Source organism: Podarcis muralis, chromosome 15 (genome assembly GCF_964188315.1).
Source record: "Podarcis muralis chromosome 15, rPodMur119.hap1.1, whole genome shotgun sequence".
Taxonomy (NCBI): Eukaryota; Metazoa; Chordata; class Lepidosauria; order Squamata; family Lacertidae; genus Podarcis; species Podarcis muralis.
This window is the reverse complement of record NC_135669.1, coordinates 36,799,123-36,819,496: the sequence shown is the minus strand read 5'-3', so window position 1 is coordinate 36,819,496 and position 20,374 is coordinate 36,799,123. Positions and strand designations below refer to the sequence as shown.

The following is a 20,374-nucleotide window of genomic DNA, read 5'->3' as shown; positions in this document are numbered from 1 at the left end:
CGAAACTTGCCTAGACCAGTGTTTCCCAACCTTGTGCCTCCAGATGTTTTTGGCCTACAACTCCCATCATCCCTGACTAGCAAGACCAGTGGCAAGGGATGATGGGGATTGTAGGTCAAAAACAGCTGGAGGCACAAGGTTGGGAAACACTGGCCTAGACAAACAGCCCAACCTGTTGCTGGACTCTCTAAGGTTCTCCCTCTGCGTCCTTATGACCCATCGAGTGTCACATTCCATGCATAAACCTCTTTATTTCTTCCTGTTCAGGTGAAGCAGATCATGGAAGAAGCCGTAACCCGGAAGTTTGTGCACGAAGACAGCAGCCACGTCATTGCATTGTGCGGTAAGTGAATGATTGTCGTGTTACGATGCACAAAACAGTTGCGTTATCATTGCATCACGCAGCAAGTGACAAATCGTTGCTTCGTCGCTGTATTATGTGGTAAGTAACAAAATTGCTGGAGCTCCAAGCTGGTGTAAACTAGGATGTCCTTTGTAATTTTCCTACCATGCACTTTTTTGTGTGTGTGTGTGCTGCTGCAACAGCTTTGCAGCCCAACAGAACCGCAAGTTCTGTGCCTGGAATGCATATTGCAACTCATGACTACATTAGCCACAGTTGAATACACCGGCTTTGATCAGATTGTAGAGTTTAGAGAGCCAGGAACTTTATTGCTGAGCTGTTGTTGGGAGACAAGGCAGATGTTCTGCTACTGAACTATGGCCCCTCCTTGATCACCAGCCTTTTTGAACCAGTGGGCACAGAATACCCTGTGTGCCCCTCCGCAGGAGGGAGGCAACACAAGGCCTATTCAGTGGTGGCTCCCTGCTTGTGGAATGCCCTCCCTGGGAAGGCTCACCTGGAGCCCTCTCAGTTTAGTTTAAGGCACTCTTGGCCCTTAGTTTGAAGGGTTTTTAAGTATTTCTGACCTCTTTTGGTGGGGCAGGATCTGCTGGCGCTGTCTTCTGTTTGTGGTGTAGTGGTTAAGAGCAGTGGACTTGTAATCTGGTGAACCGGGTTCGATTCCGTGCTCCTCCACCTGCAGCTGCTGGGTGACCTTGGGCCAGTCACACTTCTCTGAAGTCTCTCAGCCTCATTCACCTCATAGAGTGTTTGTTCTGGGGGAGGAAGGGAAAGGAGAACGTTAGTCACTTTGAGACTCCTTCGGGTAGTGATAAAGTGGGATATCAAATCCAAACTCTATTTGTATGGAGCCGTGTGACCCCATGGACCAGAGCACGCCAGGCACTTCTGTCTTCCACTGCCTCCCACAGTTTGGTCAAACTCATGTTAGTAGCTTCGAGAACACTGTCCAACCATCTCGTCCTCTGTCGTCCCCTTCTCCTTGTGCCCTCCATCTTTCCCAACATCAGGGTCTTTTCCAGGGAGTCTTCTCATGAGGTGGCCAAAGTATTGGAGCCTCAGCTTCAGGATCTGTCCTTCCAGTGAGCACTCAGGGCTGATTTCCTTCAGAATGGATGTGACTAATTAAGTAACAAATTAATAACATTAATTCCCCTAGGAAGTACAGGCACTCTACTAACCCTTAAGATATTTGAAGATGGTCATTACATGTCTCCACCTCGTTGGTTTCGCCTTCTGCTTCCTGAAAGACCTCTAGGTTCAGTTTCTGATCTCTTTCATTGAGAGGATCGTGCATATATAGCACGGCACTAGATGGATCAAGTTTCCATTTGGGACAAACCTCTTTCACATGGTCCTTCTATGTAGTACATTCCCTCCTACTCAAGTATTTGAGTGGATCGTTTTATGTCTTGCGCCGCCGCCGTGCGGAGGCGAGTGCTGTTCCATTTGATTGACACCCGCTGTTCAACACTAGTGGTTTTTGATTGATTCCCCACTTTAAGGAAATAAAATAAGATCCCCCCGCTAGGCCTCTTTACCGGCACAGAGGCTGGTTTCTTTTTGCTTGTTTTTTTGTGCGGAGTTGTGGCTTGTGCTTCAAGTGACAGTTTTATTGGCAACGTTTTTTCATTTCGCTTTTTGTCAACAACGCCTGGAACGTTACTTGCTTGGCAGCCCTTCCCAGCTAGGAAAAGGGTTGTATTACAATCTGCCTCCCCAGTACCCCAGGAATGTCTTTTTCGCAGTCTCTGGAGAGATGGGGAGCGTTTGCAAAGTTTATGCAGAGCATCCCCAGCAGGTCAGATGGTTGAGCATGGTTAACCTATGGAACTCTCTGCCACAAGAGGCAAGGATGGCCATCTACTTGGATGGATTTAACAGAGGATTGGACAAATCTATAGAGGACAAGGTTATCAAGGGCTGCTCACCACGATGACTGTGTTCTAACTTGAATGCCAGCAGCAGTCTGTGTGTGGTTTGGGAGCTGCATGGCCAGGGGAAAAACAATGCTATCCAGGGTTGTAAAGACTGCAGAGAGAATAATTGGGTGCACTCTTCCCACCTTGGATCAAATCTATGCTTCCAGGTGCCATAAGAAAGCGGCAGAGATAGCACAGGATAGTACGCACCCCGGAAATGATTTCTTTCAGCTTCTGCCTTCTGGAAGAAGGTATAGGGTTATAAAGGCCAGGACTAGCCGCCTGAGAAACAGCTTCTACGCAAATGCAATTCTGGTTCTAAACGCAGCATAAGGGGTCTCTATAGTATAGTGTATTTTAAAATGGGGTTTCAGAGTTTTTAGCGGTTTTTGAATGTTTTATGTAGTTTTTATGTAGTTTTATGTAGTTTTTATGTAGTTTTATGTAGTTTTTCAATTTCATTGTTCTGCATGGGACAATGACAATAAAGATATTGTATTGTATATATCGTAATGCTTCTGAATGCCAGCAGCTGGAAACTGCAGGAAGGGAAAGTGCAGGTTTTGTATTCAGGTTGTGCTTGGGTGTGTCCCACGGGCATCTGGTTGGCTACTGTGAGAACAGGATGCTGGAGTAGATGAGCCACTTGCATGATCCAGCAGGGTTCTTCTTAACGTCATTCAAATTATTACATTATTCAAATTATCAGGAAGATGTTTAATTGTGTTTTTATATTTTGTTGGGAGCTGCCCAGATCAGCTGGGTCAGCCAAGTCAGATGAGTGGGGTCAGCGTTCGAAATTAGCCGGGTGCAAGGTGCATTTTGCACCTAACTATTGGCCACTTATGACAAAGTGATCTGATCTGTTCCAGCATGTTGCCCTCCTTTCCCCCCCTTTTTTACATTTTTCAATTAAGGTAAAGGTAAAGGTACCCCTGCCCGTACGGGCCAGTCTTGACAGACTCTAGGGTTGTGCGCCCATCTCACTCAAGAGGCTGGGGGCCAGCGCTGTCCGGAGACACTTCCGGGTCACGTGGCCAGCGTGACAAAGCTGCATCTGGCGAGCCAGAGCCGCACACGGAAACGCCGTTTACCTTCCCGCTAGAAAGCGGTCCCTATTTATCTACTTGCACCCGGGGGTGCTTTCGAACTGCTAGGTTGGCAGGCGCTGGGACTGAGCAATGGGAGCGCACCCCGCCGCGGGGATTCGAACCACCGACCTTTCGATCGGCAAGCCCTAGGCGCTGAGGCTTTTACCCACAGCGCCACCCGCGTCCCCTGTACATTTTTCAATTAGATGTACACTAAAAGAGTAAAAACTTAAATGCAGCATAATCATACATCGACACATTATTCTAGAAAACATTATTATACCAATGTACTTAATTATCACAGCAGCGACTATTTAATAATCTTAGGATAAATATCAATAATGTCAGTGATCAACTATGAACCTGCCTGTTGTGTTCAATTGCAATCTCACCAGCTTTTTTCTTTAAGTCTTTAAATTCACAGCATTTCATTGCAGATTTCCCTAATATACTCCGCTCAATATAGACATTTTTGCAACCAATTCCCCCTAATAAGATGCATTTTTGTACGTCATTTTCACTAATACATGCATTTTAATGCGTTCTTGTGAACACCTTTACCCTGCTATATGCATTCCTTAGCTGGAGAACTGCATTGCAGAAAAGCAATTCACCCACCCAGGTCTTGGTTACACAAGCCAGTTCAGTTCCCTCATCCATGATCACATCATAGATAAGGCTGGTTCTTACTTCCACATTGACCTGCCATTGAACAGCGCAACCAGGTTAGGAGCCTCTGTAGCCAGGCAGCCAATTCTCTGCTGGATAGGATCAGTCGAGGGGAATAGCCTGAATCAACAATTAAATGGCTTTGTCTACTTGCAAATCAATCGGGTCTCTCTTGATTTAAAACCAAGCCTGATAAGCACTTTTTTAAAAAGTCAAATAAGCCTGAGCTTTGCAGACAGATTGATTCTGTGCACAGTTCCACATTCCGCACACTTGCAGAGTATTGCGGTCGATAGACAGCCCTGGTAATGAGCGATGCTGTGCTTCCTGAGGCCTGAAAATCGATGCAACACCCTGATCTCTTGTCTGTCTTGTAGGAGATGGAGTCAAGCAGCCTTCAGGGCATTCATTGCCTGTGGTCACTGAGCCTGGGAGCTGTCTGCATCTAATGCATCTGTCTGGGACGTGGGGGTGCAGCTTTGAGGCTTAAATGCAGGCCACCCCAGTCAAACTTAATGCAGCTTTCTGGACAGTGTTAGAAACTCAGATATAGTAAAAGCTAATCACCAAATAAGGGACGCGGGTGGCTCTGTGGGTTAAACCACAGAGCCTAGGACTTGCCGATCAGAAGGTCGGCAGTTCAAACCTCCGCGATGGGGTGAGCTCCCGTTGCTCGGTCTCTGCTCCTGCCAACCTAGCAGTCCGAAAGCACATCAAAGTGCAAGTAGATAAATAGGTACCACTCCAGCGGGAAGGTAAATGGTGTTTCCGTGCGCTGCTCTGGTTCGCCAGAAGCGGCTTAGTCATGCTGGCCACATGACCCGGAAGCTGTACACCGGCTCCCTCGGCCAATAAAGCGAGATGAGCGCCGCAACCCCAGAATTGGTTACGACTGGACCTAATGGTCAGGGGTCCCTTTACCTTTAATCACCAAATGGGACCTTAAACCTAGGTTACGGTCACCACAACAGAGTGTCTAGGTGCCCTTTTTTATACATTGCAATTTATTATTATTATTATTCATTTCATTTCTATATCTCTGTCTTTTAAAGGGGGGAAATCTCAAAATGGTTTGCAAGACTTTAAAACATCAGATAAAACAATCCAGAATAAAACAAATTCAAGCTTCAAGGAAAATATTTCAGATCCTTCTCTAAGTGACATTTTGCTTTCTCCATGCTTGTTTACCTACTTAATTTAAAGAGCTGCCCCATAGCAGAAGTGCTCTAGGGAGCCAGTGTGGTGTAGTGGTTAGAGTGTCAGACTAGGACCTGGGAGATCAGGGTTCAAATCCCCCCTCAGTCCTGAAGCTTGCTGGGTAACCTTGGAGTCAGTCACAGCCCCTTAGCCTACCTCACAGGGCCGTTGTAGGGAACTGACTGAGGAAGGAGGTGGACCATGTAAAGTCATACCTCATGTTAAGTTTGCTTCATGTTACATTTTTTCAGGTTGCGTCCTGCGGCGACCCGGAAGTACCGGAAAGAGTTACTTCTGGGTTTCACTGTTCGCGCATGTGCACAAGTGCTAAATCACACTTCGCACATGCTCACAAGCACCACATTTCGCCGCGCACCTGCACAGATACGGCGCTTCAGGTTGCGGGCGTTTCACATTGCGAACGGGCCTCTGGAATGGATCCCGTTCGCAACCAGAGGTACCACTGTACTCCTTGGAGAAAAAGGTGGGATATACAGTGGTACCTCAGGTTACAGACACTTCAGGTTACAGACGCTTCAGGTTACAGACTCCGCTAACCCAGAAATAGTACCTTGGGTTAAGAACTTTGCTTCAGGATGAGAACAGAAATCGTGGTCTGGCGGCGCGGTAGCAGAAGGAGGCCCCATTAGCTAAAGTGGTGCTTCAGGTTAAGAACAGTTTCAGGTTAAGAACAGACCTCCAGAACGAATTAAGTTCTTAACCTGAGATACCACTGTAAATACAATAAATAAGCCCTTCTGCTTACCTGCTTCAGAAAACTGGAGGGGCCAGCCAGATGGAGACAAGAGTCACCAACTTGGTGGTCGCCATTGGTCGCAAAACACACCTGGGGAATTTCTAACGCTGTTTCTGGATGCTGTGAAGGCAAGCCGGCTCACCTGTCCACCTCTCTGATAATCCCTTCCTCTTCTGTGATGCTTATGTGGAGGAGAGCAAGAAAGCGCTTGGGGAAGGGACCTTAGCTCCACTGGTTTGCATTTAGATACACCCAGGTTTGATCCCTGGCATCTCCAGGTCCGGCTGGGAGCAGCCCCTGCCTGCAACCCTTTAGGGCTGCTGCCAGTCAGTGTAGAGCTGTGCATCTCAAACTTTTTTCTCTCGGCCACCCTTTCAGAGTAAAAATTGCTTGTGCCACACCCAATTCTTTATTAAGAAATAGGTTGGAAAATGCAAAGAAACAAATCCTACCAGCGCTTGATTCGTAACACAGAACACGACTGCTTTATAATATGATCGTGAGGCACCCAGAAAGTATACTGTAAAACAATGCAGCTGCATAAGAACATGACTCAACACCCCCCCCCCCCAATATAATGATAAAGGAGCCTCTTGCAAACTAAGCGAGAGGCGTGAACTTGCTTTCGCCGGGATTCCAAAGGCAGATCTGTATACCGACGCTGCTCCTGGCACCCAGGAAGCCCCAATAAAGAATGGGAGAATGAATCCCCACTGACTGGCAGCGAGGCTGGCAAAACCTCAGACCCAATCAAGAGAGCCCAAACTGTTGGGTAAGGAGAAGTGTGCTTGCGGGCGAGTGACTCACCCTCTTGTGTGGGGCGGCTTTCAAAAATAGAACGGGAACGAGCCTCGCAACAAGCTGGATGAGAGGGGAGATCAGCAGATATAGATAATATGAGAACGTAAGAAGGAGCCTGCTGGTCCTATCTCGTCCGGCGTTCTGTTCTCACCATGGCCGGTCAGATGCAGGTACAAAACTTGCAAGCGAGACCCAAGTGCAAGAGCGTTCTCCCATTCCGTGGTTTCCAGCAAGGGGTATTCAGAAGCATGACTGCCTCCAACTGTGGGAGCAGAGCAGAGCCATCATGTCCAGAAGCCTTCTGTAGCCATGAATGTGTCTCATCCTCTAGGCTGGTAGCCCTCACTGCTTCCTGTGGCGGTGAGTTCCGTAGTTTCACTATGCACCGCATGGAGAAGCACTGCATTTTATCTGCCCGGCATCTTCCATCATTCAGCTTCATTCAGATGCCCACTAGTGTTGCAAGAGAGGGAGAAAAACATTTCTCTATCCACCTCTTCTACACCAGGCTTAATTTTATAAACTTCCATTATGTCGCCTCTTACTGGTGTTTTCTCTAAACTAAAAAGTCCCAGGCGCTGCAACCTTTATAGAGGAATCGCCCCGCCCCCTCAATCAGTTTGCTTGCCTTTTTCTGAAACCTTTTCCAACTCCTTTTTGAGGTGGGGCGACCAGAACCCTACACAGTACTCCCAAGTGCAGTTCGCACCGTAGGTTTCTATAACAGCATTACAATACTGTCAGTTTTTATTTTCAATTCCAGTGATCCTGAGCATGGAATTTGCCTCTTTGTACACACACGCAATTCATAATCCGCCCCCCCCCCCAATCAAGGATATTTTCCCAAACCTGTTGGAAAGGCTTGGCAGTTCTCCTTTCAATTAGCCAAGGTGTGATCACAACAGCCAACCTCACCTCCGTTGCTTAAAAAGACTAATTACAGGCACCCTCTCACATTCTGTGCAGGGAAGTGGATTCCTTCCCAAGCCTCACTAGGAGACCTTAGCAACTGCGAGGCAGCTGGCGAGCGTTTAACTTGCACTATCATATCCATCAACACATATCCAGAGGCAGATACTAAACAGAAGCAAAGCAGTATCAGATTCATCTGTGATGCAGTGGGGGAAACCAGAGGTGGAGATTGAGCCAGAAGCAGGCAGAGTTTGCAGCGCTGCAAGAGTTTGCCACTGCTTCCTATCTCTGCCCCTCCCTCTCACAGAGGTGTTTAAGCAGAGGCAGAAGAGGAGGAGATGGAGGGAGAAAGAGCAGATAGCAGGCCTGGAAGGATGGAAGAGGGAGGTTGTTCCCTTGTAACTCTAGATTTCGTTGGAAGGGACCGCAAGGGTCAAAGTGGGAATCTTTTGCCCAGCTTCGGACTCAAACCTGTGACCCTGAGGTTTAGAGTCTCATGCTGCTATCGATTGAACCGTCCCGAGATGCCAGAGAGGGGGAAGCAGATTGGCTCGTTCTCCCCCCACCCCACCCCTCTTGCGGAGTGCAGAACCCCATCATTGGGCCGAGAGGAGCACTTAGGCCTGCCAGAAGGAGAGGGGTGGCAGCAGAGCTGGTGGCAGAAGGACAGGGCACAGTCTTGTAGCCATGAACCAGGTGCCACCTTTGTAGGTGGGATCAGACACACCTGCCCAGCAGGTACGTGGTGGAGCCATAGGGGGAGCCTTGAGTGAGTCCACTGCCTCTTCTTTTACAGTTCGGTGGGAGGGATGTGTCCTCTGTTGGGACATCTGTATAGCTTCTGTTCAGTTCTGTTCAGTGTTTTTTTTTAAAAAAAGTTTTTTTATTCAAAATTAAAACAAGACATATTATCCAAAAACATATCATCCTTGTCCCCCACCCCATTTTTCCTCCCTCCACCCACCCTCCCCCACAAAACCCACCCACCTCCACCCCCCAACTTCCCTCACTTCCAGTCTTTGGTTTCTCTGAGACTGCTGTTTTCTGCATGTTACAAAGTTATATAGATCCTCAAACTATTTAGCTGATTATTATCAATAAAAAGTTTGTGAATGCTTATTCAAAGCCAGCCAAGGAGTCCAGTTCACTTTGTTGCATCTTCAGATACTTTGTAAAGGGTTCCCATTCATCCTTAAAGTCACCGTTATCCTTGTCCTGTAGCTTATATTTCAGTTTTGCCAGTTCTGCATAGTCCGTCAATTTTTCTTGCCATGATTCTTTAATTGGGGTTTCTTCAGCCTGCTTCCCTTCAGTTCTAAAGCTCTTGCCTCGCTCCTGTTCCTTGGCGTCCTGTTTTCTGGACCTTACCCTTGCAGCTGAGCCTGAGCTACTATCAGCCTGAATAAAGGCCCCTTCCTTGCTTTTCAAGGAACAGCTGCTGCCTTTGCGTTTTGGGGCGAGAGCTTGACAGCTTCCCTCCATCAGTTTTATGAATGAAGTCTGGGAGCATTGTAAAGACTAGCAGATTCCCAGCCCTCTTTCTCCAATCTGTCTGTAAACCCCTGAAGCTTGTGCCGCAATAAATCTGAGCCATTTCCCCCTGTGCTGGGAGAATCTTGTTTGGCAGTCAAGAATAACCCTGGAGGCCTGAGAGCAGTGACTGGTATCAGAGGCCTTCTGGAAGGGAAGCAGCCGCATTGTCTCCTGGAGCTGTCCGTGGTGCTGATCTGGTGCTTTCCCAGTTAAGCTCCAGGATCCTTCAGGCTTTAGAGAACACCCTTCCTCTTCTTTCATTTAGCAGAGCTTTGGCTCATTTGATATTTACCCAGTGAGGGCTTTTGAGTGGAATATGACTAATAGGTTCTGTTCTTTGTGCGTGTGTGTGATATTCTGATCTTGTTCTTTTTGTAGTTGCTGGTAGCCTTGGGTGCTCTTTGAATGGAAAGTCAGGTTAAAAACCCTAAATAAATAATATCCGACTAGGAGGAGAGTTGGCTGGCTCAAAGCATCGCAAGCTGCCAAGGCCTTTGTTCCAAACAACACACAAGAGTTATTTTCTCAGTCCTTTGCATAAGCCTAGGTTGGTGATATGGGCAGGGCAGCTGTGCACTTGGTCAATGCAGAGAGCAGGGCCTTTCCCTTGCTGTGATCCACACTTTGCCTTCTCTGGCTCAAAGGTCCACCTCTGGAACCCTCTCCTAAGGACTCTGGGCTACTGAACACAAAGTTGCAGGCCTGGGATTCGGAGACAACTGCCCTCTTCCCTTCCATTGTTGTCTAGGAGGTGCTCTCGGGGGCCAGGGTCTCGCTCCAAAGAGGTGAAAGCCTTTCAACAAAAGCATTTATCCAAGAGAGTAGGGCTCCAGGTGCAGCATAGTCTGAACTAGTCAGGGTTGTAGAATTGTAGAGTACGAGGGTTGTCTAGTCTAACCCTTCTTCAATGCAGGGATCATTTGCTCAACGTGGGGCTCAAACTCACGACCCTGAGGTTAAGAGCCTCATGCTCTACCGGCAGAGCTATCCCAAGTCCATCTCAAGCACTGAGAATCATTCTAGCTTCCAAACATAATCCAGGAGCAATCAGGAAACAGCCCAGAGTCGATATCACAAGGAAGGGGGATTAGAAATGGGAGCTCAGCCCCAAAGTACAAGGAGCCGGGGGCCTGTGTGGTTTCTGGAAGGCTCAGTAAAGGTAAAGGTACCCCTGCCTGTACGGGCCAGTCTTGACAGACTCTAGGGTTGTGCGCCCCTCTCACTTAAGAGGCCGGGGGCCAGCGCTGTCCGGAGACACTTTCCGGGTCACGTGGCCAGCGTGACAAAGCTGCATCTGGCGAGCCAGCGCAGCACACGGAAACGCCGTTTACCTTCCTGCCAGTAAGCGCTCTCTATTTATCTACTTGCACCCGGGGGTGCTTTCGAACTGCTAGGTTGGCAGACGCTGGGACCGAACAACGGGAGCGCACCCCGCCGCGGGGATTTGAACCGCCAACCTTTCGATCAGCAAGCCCTAGGTGCTGAGGCTTTTACTCATAGCGCCACCCACGTCCCGGAAGGCTCAGTAGGGAGACCTATATGGTGGCTTCCCTAACCCTAGCTGCTGATAGTGTTGCTGCCCTGGGCTCCATTAGAGGAAGGTGTGAGCACATAAGTCTGTTCAGTAACTAGCAATTGATCAAGTTCTAGGGATTCTTTACTCAGGAGCTGACAACCATTTCGCCTGAATTGGGAGATAACTCTGGGCCTATAGATGAACATAAGAAGAGCCCTGGTGGATCAGGCCAATGGCCCATCTAGTCTAGCCATCCTATGCTCAAGGTGGTCACCCAGATGCCCCAAACTGGAAGCCCCAAGGCAGGAGCTGAGCACAAGAGCTCTTTATCCCCACTTGCGACCCCCAACAACCGGTGTCCAGAGGCATAATGCCCCCGCCAGTGAAGTTCTTCCTTGACTTGGGCCTTTCAATTCTCAAGGAACAAGGGCTGGCTGCCCATCCCTGGACAGCTCCAAGGGTTTCCTAGCAGGTCACCCACCAGAGGGTATCTCTCGCACCAGTTCCAGGAGACCCTTGCCTGCTCCTCAGGTTCCTCCACCTGTGGACTGTCTCATCCGTCGGTGTCTGGCGCTGGGTCAGAGCTGAGCATGACACCCTACCTCCCTGACTCTAACGCCACCATCTGACAAGCATGTTCCACCAATGTGCAACACTGGAAGGCTTTGCTGGTGCGAGGTTGGAGAATCCGGCGGCGAATTTCCTCCCTCCGTTCTGTGACCTTTTTCTTTTTCTCAAGCTCTCTGCCAGCTGCTACTCTGCCGTGGAACGATTGGACTGATCCGTCCATTGCAGCGTGAAGAGGCACATGCTACTTCACTTGCAGCCGTTACGCCCTTTAAGGGAGCGATGTGGCCATGGGGACAGGATATGCTCTGCTTCTGTGTGCCATCTTGTAGAGCCAACAGAAACACTGCTGTCGTCATTAGATGACCAAGCCTTTGGCAATATCTTTACTGCCGGCACAGGGTAAATTCTTTGAATCGCACAGTCCATTAAGTGCTATTAATAGCCATTGATGGTACAATATAATGACAGCACGTTGCTTATTACCAGCAGGGACCAGGAAACTGCGTCCGTGTGGGTTGTGGAGAAGCTGCACAGGACCTTCTCTGTAGTGGCAGACGTAAGCCATGGATGTCCCAGCAACCATCTCCAGTCTGGAAACGGCTTGCTTATGCACTCAGAAAAGGCGTTGCTTGAAAATTCATGCCACAGGGAAGGTTGGTGCAGATCACAGGTAGGGAACCTGTGGCCCTCCAGATATTGTGGGCCTCTGAATCCCATCATCCCTGATGTGAGGAGCAGGTCACATGGCATAAGTGAAGTTAACCCTTCAAACAAGGTCTGCTCAGGAGGTCATGCCTAGTGAGCACAGCTCTATGAGGCAGTTGTGGGGACAGAAGGTCACTGCCTTTCCCCAGTTGCCTAAGCTTCTTCCTCTCCCAGGTCCTTCCTCAGCAATCTCAGACCACATCATCATGTCTGTCTTTGCTCCTCCCTCTTCACGCCTCTTCTGGTTCTGGGAGACCAGCAGGAGAGGGACACACCCATGCCTCTTCACCAGCTTGACTCATCTCTCCCTCTTGGCCTCCCTTCTCTCTGGCTTCCACCTCTACTTCTGATTTGTGACTTCTCTCTGCCATACACTCTTCCTGCTCACTAAACCCTGTTGCCTTCTCCCTCTGACCATTCATTGTCATCCCACCACCACTCCCCAGGCTCTGAGTCTTCTTCCCCTGGGGGTTCCCCAGCCTCCCACCACTCCTCTGCATCTGGCCAGTCCATGACACCTGGTCATTGGTCATGATGGCTGGGACTGATGGGAATTGGTGGTCATCAAGTTCTGGAGAGGTGCAGGTTCCACACCCTTGGTGTATGGACCCATCTTCTTCAACCTAGTTCTCTCCAGATGTTTTGAACCATGGCTCCCATCAGCTGCAGCTAGCATGACCTATGACCAGGGGTGTTGAAGGCCTACAATATCTGGGGGGCCATAGGCTCCCCACCTCTGAGCTACACCAACCCTTCCCAGTGGCTATGTTTCCATCAAACTCAGTGTCATGCTGCCATTCTCACTGGAGCTGAAGGGAATCGTTTCCCTTCTCCACCAGTACGGCTGATGGCCAGGGATGATGGGAACTGTAGTTCATTAGCATCTGAGGAGGCCAGAGGTTTCCCACATCTGCTTTGCCGCAGGGAGTTAAAAAGGGGGACATTTACATCTCCAGTGTTAAATATATTTGCATAGGCCCTGTTTTGTCAGTTCGGCGTGGCTTGTGACATATCTGGAGGCGGCAGAGGGGGCTCTGAACTGCCGCCGTAATTGCTCTGTGCGGCTGACACCCAGGTCTCTGGCAGCCTCTGCGTTTCAAATTCCCCTTTTCACAAAGTGGATATCAGCCTTTCTAAACCGTACACGCATTTCTCTCTCTCTCCCTGCCTGAAAGCAAAAGCCTATTACCGGCAATTAAACCGAATGTAATTTTCAAACGCAGAAGACAACCGCGGACAAATTGAAAAGCCCACATTCTGTTGAGAAGGCTTATCTCCAGAATTGGCTTTGGCGATTAAAAAAAATAAAAATCCAGAGGGAAATGTATTGCAAGGGAAAGGGAAGGAATTCTTTCTCGGTGTGCCTATGAGAAGGAGAGATAACTTTTTTTTAAAAAAGTTTTTTTTAAAAAAATAAGCTGTGTAGGCTTGTTTCCCCACTTCCTGAAATGTGTAAGAATTCACATACACAAACATACCAATTTATTATTATTATTATTGCTTATTTGTTTGCATCATTTTATTTGCACTGATCTGCATCCAGCAATCATAATCTGAGGCCCTTCTTCATGTGCCTCCTCTGTGAAAAGTCTGGAGAACGGACATTGTTATTCTTTTTGTTTGTTATTGTTTGTTCCTATGGTATATCTTTTTTTGTGTTTTCCTCTTGTAAACAGCCCTGTGGTCCTCGTATGAAGGGTGGTATAGAAACTGAATAAATAAAAGTTTAAAATAAAATAACCGTTTGCTGGGGGTAGCATAATGCAGTTAATTGGGCCTGGTGGGGTGGAAGGCAGGGAGCCCAACAGTAGGTGGCGCCAGAGGTAATGACAGCAGTGGTTGTGGACACTCACTGGGACTCTGGGGTAGAAGGGAGCCCAGACCGTGGCTGGAGCCAGAGCCAATGGCAGGCAGATCCTGCTCATTCTCACCCCCATCCTCTTCCCTGCGGACTTCAACGAGGGAAACTTTGCTGGGAGGTGGAAGCTGAGAGGAAGGGGTTCGCATGGAACCTTGCCAAACAGAGCATGATTTTAAACCCTGTGCCACTTACCAGCCGATGAGCGAGGGTTAACTCCTGCAGGATGGGGTGCTTGCACCAGTCCCTGGAGAAATGGCCTGCACAGGCAGTGCAGGATTGAACCCCACCTGCTCCCCATCAGCCGATGCCTCAGCTGTTGACCCAGGGGTTCTGGTTTCAGGGAAATGGACTTCTGGGCCAAACCTCTGCTCAGAAGCCATCAGATGGTTGTCTGAAGCAGCTCCCCTTGGCAGCTGCTTTGAGGCGTCATGAAAGGCCAGCAATTTTTTACCTCCTTAATTTATTAGTATTCTCTCTCTCTCATCAACAAGGATTGGGAGAGTTGCTTGTAAGGTGTTCTGCCTTGGTTTGCAAAAAAGCTTGACCCCCACCCTGGGGTGCTCTGCACATTGTGCTGGATGGGGAGGGCTCTGTTTGTCTTGGGGTGGCGGCCTGTCGCTTTGAATCCACCACATTTTGCCAGGTCCCGCAGAGCACATCTGGAAATCCTTTCCCCTCCCCCTGCGGTTTTGTTGCCATAGTAGCGGCTGTTGGTGCTCCTCATGTTTTAAAATACCTCACGCCACCTGAGGACGTGGTTGTTTCCCTCTGTTGTGTTCTTCTGCCAAGGAGCAGATTATTGGTTAATTGTTCTTTGTGTATCAACAAACCGTTTTTTCTGAGCTGACTAATAGGATCGTGGCGCTAATGGTAATGAGACAATTAGTGCAATCATCTCTCTGACCCGCCTCCTCCACTTTGGTATTAAACGAGCTTCCCTTTTTTCATGGGGGGGGGGGTTGAATTTTTTTTAATGGAGCTTGTGTTCCAAGAAGACCCAATATGTGAAAAGGGGCCGGTTTAATTCTCAAAGTTCGACAACATGCTTTATTCAGTTTCTGGGGTGAAAAGCAGTTCTGCGCAGGCCATTTGAATGGTGTGTTCTTAGTAGTGATGGAAGGATCTGACAGCTTTGGTTCTCTCAATTTGTCATTGTTCACATTTTGCAGGAATCTGTTATTAAAAAATACCGTACTTTTTGCTCTGTAAGACACACTTTTTCCCTCCTAAAAAGGGGAAATGTGTGTGCGTCTTAGGGAGTGAATGCAGGCTGCACAGCTATCCCAGAAGCCAGAACAGCAAGAGGGATCGCTGCTTTCGCTGCTCAGCAATCCCTCTTGCAGTTCTGGCTTCTGAGATTCAGAATATTTTTTTTCTTGTTTTCCTCCTCCAAAAACTAGGTGCATTTTATGGTCTCGTGCGTCTTATAGAGCGAAAAATACGGTAAATAAATCCTGAAAGTTCACCAAGCATTTTAGTGCAAATTTCTCCTAGCAGAGGCATTTTTATATCCATTTTTGACTAATGTACACATTTTTGCAAGCCAGTTTCCCTAATAGTAGGTATTTTTGCATGTTATTTTCAAAAATATCTTCATTTCCATGCACAGTTTCCCCAAATAACATTCCTTTTCGCGAACATAGGTTGCTTGGAGACCTGCGCCACAAAATTCAGAAACGAGTGAAATTTGAAGGATAGCTGTTTCCTTGTGCCTATTGTTCCAGAGGGCCCTTTTTACCTCTTCAGCTTTTAACACCTGCTCCACCCAGTCTGCTCCCTCTTCTCCCTCTGACCACCTATCTTCATCCCACCACCAATTCCCTGGTTCTGAGCCTTCTTCCCCTGGGGGTTCTCTTGGGGGTTCCCCAGCTGATGTCCCCCCCCCCCCACTTTTCTGCATCCAGCCAGTCCATGACAGGCCTTTCCTCGTTTCAACTCAGTTTACGAATCTGGCTGGGTTTGTGTGTTTAAGAGCAACCAGCTGGCTTCCCTTGCTACACGACTCGGAGTTTGTGTGTGTGTGTGTGTTTTGCATGGTTTGTTTTCACCTCTGGTAACCCGTCCCCGCCAAGGAATCGTTTTAGGATCAAGAGATGCACAGGGAACTTGTATACAGGTGTATCGTTGTAAAAAATACGCAAGGAGCTATGAAGAAGGCTAGGATGGTGAATGTAGCATTAAAGATTCAGCTGTGCTTGCTCTACGGCGCTGATCACGCCATCAAGGTTTAGGACAGGGGTAGGCAACCTAAGGCCCGTGGGCCAGATGCGGCCCAATCGCCTTCTCAATCTGGCCCACGGATGGTCCAGGAATCAGTGTGTTTTTACATGAGGAGAATATGTCCTTTTATTTAAAATACATCTCTGGGTTATTTGTGGGGCATAGCAATTCGTTCATTATTATTTTTTCAAAATATGGTCTGGCCCCCCACAAGGTCTGAGGGACAGTGGACCCTTCTGAAAAGGTTTGCTGAACCCTGATTTATTTATTTATTTATTTAAAAAAATATTTTTTATTGGTTTTCCGCATAACAATATTTCTCTAACAGTTTTCCATACAGGAATTTGTTCATCCCCCCCCAAAAAAAAGTCCAGCCCACCACATGCTCTGGGGGATGGTGGACTCGCCCATGGCTGGAAAAGGTTGCTGACCCCTGGTTTAGGAGATTTTTGAAGTCCAAGTCACAGGGTATATATCTTTAAAAGTTCACTGATCACTCAATATTATATATATATATATATATTATCCCCAAACTTAATATTTTCCTGTGTTGTAGCCCCTGGCTTTTGTTTTCATGTTTAGCTCATTGTAGAAGTACGCAAAGGCAATATATTCTCGTTATGAGACCCTGCCAAATGTATTCGCAGTTTTGCCTGTAGCAAAATTGCAGAGAAAGGGAGAGATAAGTACTTATGAAAGGGGCAGTGACATGCCTGGTGGGGCCTGCTTTTGCATGCTGATACTTTGAGCTGATAAGCAAAAGGCTGATCGTCTGGCGATACTGCAGGGGGGATGTGCCATTGTTTCACTCCATCACATGCTCCTCAGAACCGGGGTGGGGGGCAGCGAATTCCAGGTCTCCAAGTTTTTATATCAGGCGGTAACACCGGATTGGCACACTAGTATCACCTAACCAACTCCCTGTGTTAGGAGGGTTCTGGGATGTTGTGCTGCCTGAATGGTCTGTACCTCCTTTCTCTAGCCAGCAGGGGCCCAGGTAAGCACTATTTTATTTATTTATGTTACGGTAATTGTTCTTCATGCAAGGATTTATCCGGTGTTTTCCAGGGCCTTCAAAGCACTTCAGCCTGCATTATCTTGGTAATTTGTTTACAGCAGCTCTGCAAAAGTGGCTCGGTATTTATTGTACCCATTTTACAGATTGGAGGGAGGGACGTGGAGGCAGCAGCCTAGAGGAAAAGCAGCCTGCTTAAAGCTGGGGACAGGACATGGGGTATTGAGATGAAAAGACAGCGGCTGTTATTTTGATTTCATTTATTGCATTTACACCCCACCTGTTTCTCTAAGAAACTATAAGGAATTATGGATTTGTAGAATCGGAAGGGACCCTGAGGGTCGTCTAGTCGAACCCCCACCCCCTGCAATGCAGGAATCTGAACTAAAGCATCCATGACAGATGGCATACATGGTTCTCCCCCATTTAATTCCCCACAATTACCCTGTGAGGTAGGTTATGCTGAGAGGCAGTGACTGGCCTAAGCATCATGGCTTAGTGGGGATTTGAACCCTGGTCTCTCAGGTCCTAGTATGGCACTCTAACCACTGTACCACACTGGGGCTGTTGTTAATTATTATATTTAATGTAATACAGCATTTAATTTATCAGATATTTCTTGTTTTGTAGACAAAAGGCCATTGCAATGCAGTTCTCTAACAAGCCAGACTGGGCAATCCTCATAATTAATTTTTAGGAAGAATCTAAAAACATTCCTGTTTTGGTGGCTGAGAATTCTGTTCCTGGCAAACCTAAAAAGATTACCGGTACCTGTAGAAACACACAGACACAGGCACGGCTGTGCCCCTGCTCATTCTGCTTACCCTGTGATCTTGCTATTGACCCCTAGAGCTTCCTCTTCTCATCCCATGCAGAACTACTAAGTTCAGTTTTAGTGGCCCCTTGGGTTTATCCTGGATTGTGATGTGGTACTACAAATCCTCCAATGAGGGCAGCGCGACGACAGCCTTACATTTCTATGTATATAGGAAGATATATATATGATGCAGTTACATAAGAGTTAACTGTGAAGATTAAGGTTGTCATGTCTGCTGATCTGATGTCTGCCGAGGCTGCTTTTGTGAATCTTCTACTGAAGGCAGAGAGAAATTGTGCTGGGGAGATAATTAGATTTCCCCCCCTTTCTGTCTTACAAATGCAATTAGGAGCCTCTGGCTGCCTGATTTCTGAAGCTGGAGACCTCTGTGTTTGCACTACTCTCCCCCACGCTATCCTCAGGGTCTTGAGGTCCAGCTATGGTCCGAGAAGTCAAACAATGGCCTTTAAAACATTGCAGGAAAAGAGCAACAAATCGGGCGGGGAGGAGAGAATCACAAAGCAATCCTGGAAATAATGAGCAGTGCCACACTCTCTAGTTTTCTCTTTGGGAGCAAGCATTGGCAGGAGTGGCTCAGAACATAACAGAATTGTCCATACACCCAAGTCACCACCCTTGTAGAAAAAACCCCCATCTCTGCTGGTTTCCCATTTTTAAGTGAAGGTACCAAGAGAGTTTGGAAACGGCTGCTTCTTGAATGTTGTGGAAAACTTAGCAGGGGTGGGCATCCCTTTCTTAAGATAAGCATTTTGCAAATCTGGGAGACAGCCGGACAAGCCAGAAGTCCCGTTATCTTACCTTTGTATTTGTGATGAGGAGGAAAATTCCTCCCAAATAGGCTCCTCCGCTGAACAGAATAATGGGGTGGGGTGGGGCTCTATGTCTTCCTAGCTCTGTGTAAATAATTTTATTTATTTAATGTTCCTGTATGCTGCTTTTTTTTTTTTTTTTGTCACAAGAGACCCCAGTGCAGTTTTACATGAAAATAAATAAGTCACATCATTGCAAATCAGAGAACACAGTGAAGAGCGCAGTGGAATATAAGCAGCAGTGCTATAAAGCAAATAAACAAGACAGTACTTTAAAGCTATAAATCAGCACCATAAAACGAAACAGACTCCAGGCTCCAAAACTGGCCCAACCAGAAACCACCAAAAGTGAGGGGGAAATAGAGAATATGAACAGGGAACTCCTGACAAACGTGTGGCCATCTCTGTCCTCCTGAAGGAAGGAACATTTCAAAACTGGGGGCAGTGCAACGTAGTTTTATTTTTATTTATTCCAGCAATTTGTAAACCACTTAATCACAGTCTTCTCTGAGGGGTGTATAGGATCAGTGTATTGGATCTGGATGTATCCCAAATACCAGGCTGATGTCCTTTGCTTGATAGGCTGGTCAGACACAAAGTGGAATCTTTACCAGGGTGGAATCTAGACACATATTAAAAAATGCTGTGAAAATGCTTTTTTTAAAACACGTTTTAAAAAATAAGTTGAATTTGCCATAAGCTCACCATTGCCGTCTAGTATCACATTTGTATAATGCACTTAAAACACACTTAAAACTTTTTAACTTCATTAGGTCTGCGTAGTTCTATCTTAAAGTATTACCTTTTATGAACAGATGCCAATTTTATGCTTTGACCCATATATTTTTGTATTGTCCCTATGCCAATAAAGGTGATTGATTGATTGATTGATTGATTGATAGTTCTTCTTCACCCCAAATCAACTTTAAATGTTTCCAGCACAAAAGACCCCAGATCTATTTGCCTGTAATTTGGCAGACTTTATCCACTTGGAGGGGCTAGCATTCCTGCAATTTTCATCTACTGCCAAAAGAGGAAAACAGCTGTAGCCATTAAAAATATATATTATTATTTCCCAATAACAAATGTGGGAACTTTTGGGGTGACGGACTCAGATCTGGATAGGAGAGCCTGTGAAGCTCCTCAGATGAAGGCGGGGTGTTTGCAGAATCAGGGTCTGGATAAAATATTGCAGGCAGTGCGCACCCCTAAAATGTGGTATCTCCCAGTTGGAACATGCTGAGCTATTATCTCAGGGTGGAAGGTGCCAAAAGGGGCATGTTTCAAAGGCAGGGGAAGCTCTGTTCAGAGAGTCAAGATCTAGGAACTCCTGGATTCAGGGCTCTGGGAAGGCGGCGATGACATGCTTTTCAGAAATATTCTTGCAAGGAAACAGAAGCATGCTGTAGGCCAGCTCTGGCCTGTCGTCGTTGAAATGATTTCCTGAAGCAATAAGGGAGAAGCAAGCACGATTGCGGCAGGAAAAGTCCAATTAAGTCTTCTTTGCTGCATAATTGTAACCTGGAGTTAAATTATAGAGGAAGAACCCTCCTGACTGAGTCTAGGTTTTTATTACCTTGCTTCACTTTTCTGT

The 20,374-nt window shown here is 47.3% G+C and overlaps 1 protein-coding gene across 8 annotated transcripts in view; it reads left to right on the top strand.

Moving 5' to 3' along the window:
- Positions 1-20,374, top strand: part of SGSM2 (small G protein signaling modulator 2) — an 84,746-nt gene that overhangs the window by 16,426 nt on the left and 47,946 nt on the right. For all 8 annotated transcript variants that reach the window (XM_077919839.1, XM_077919837.1, XM_077919835.1 and 5 more), the window contains exon 2: positions 268-343. In XM_077919839.1, coding sequence (XP_077775965.1) covers positions 268-343 — 76 coding nt within the window. The remainder of the gene's footprint in view (positions 1-267; positions 344-20,374) is intronic.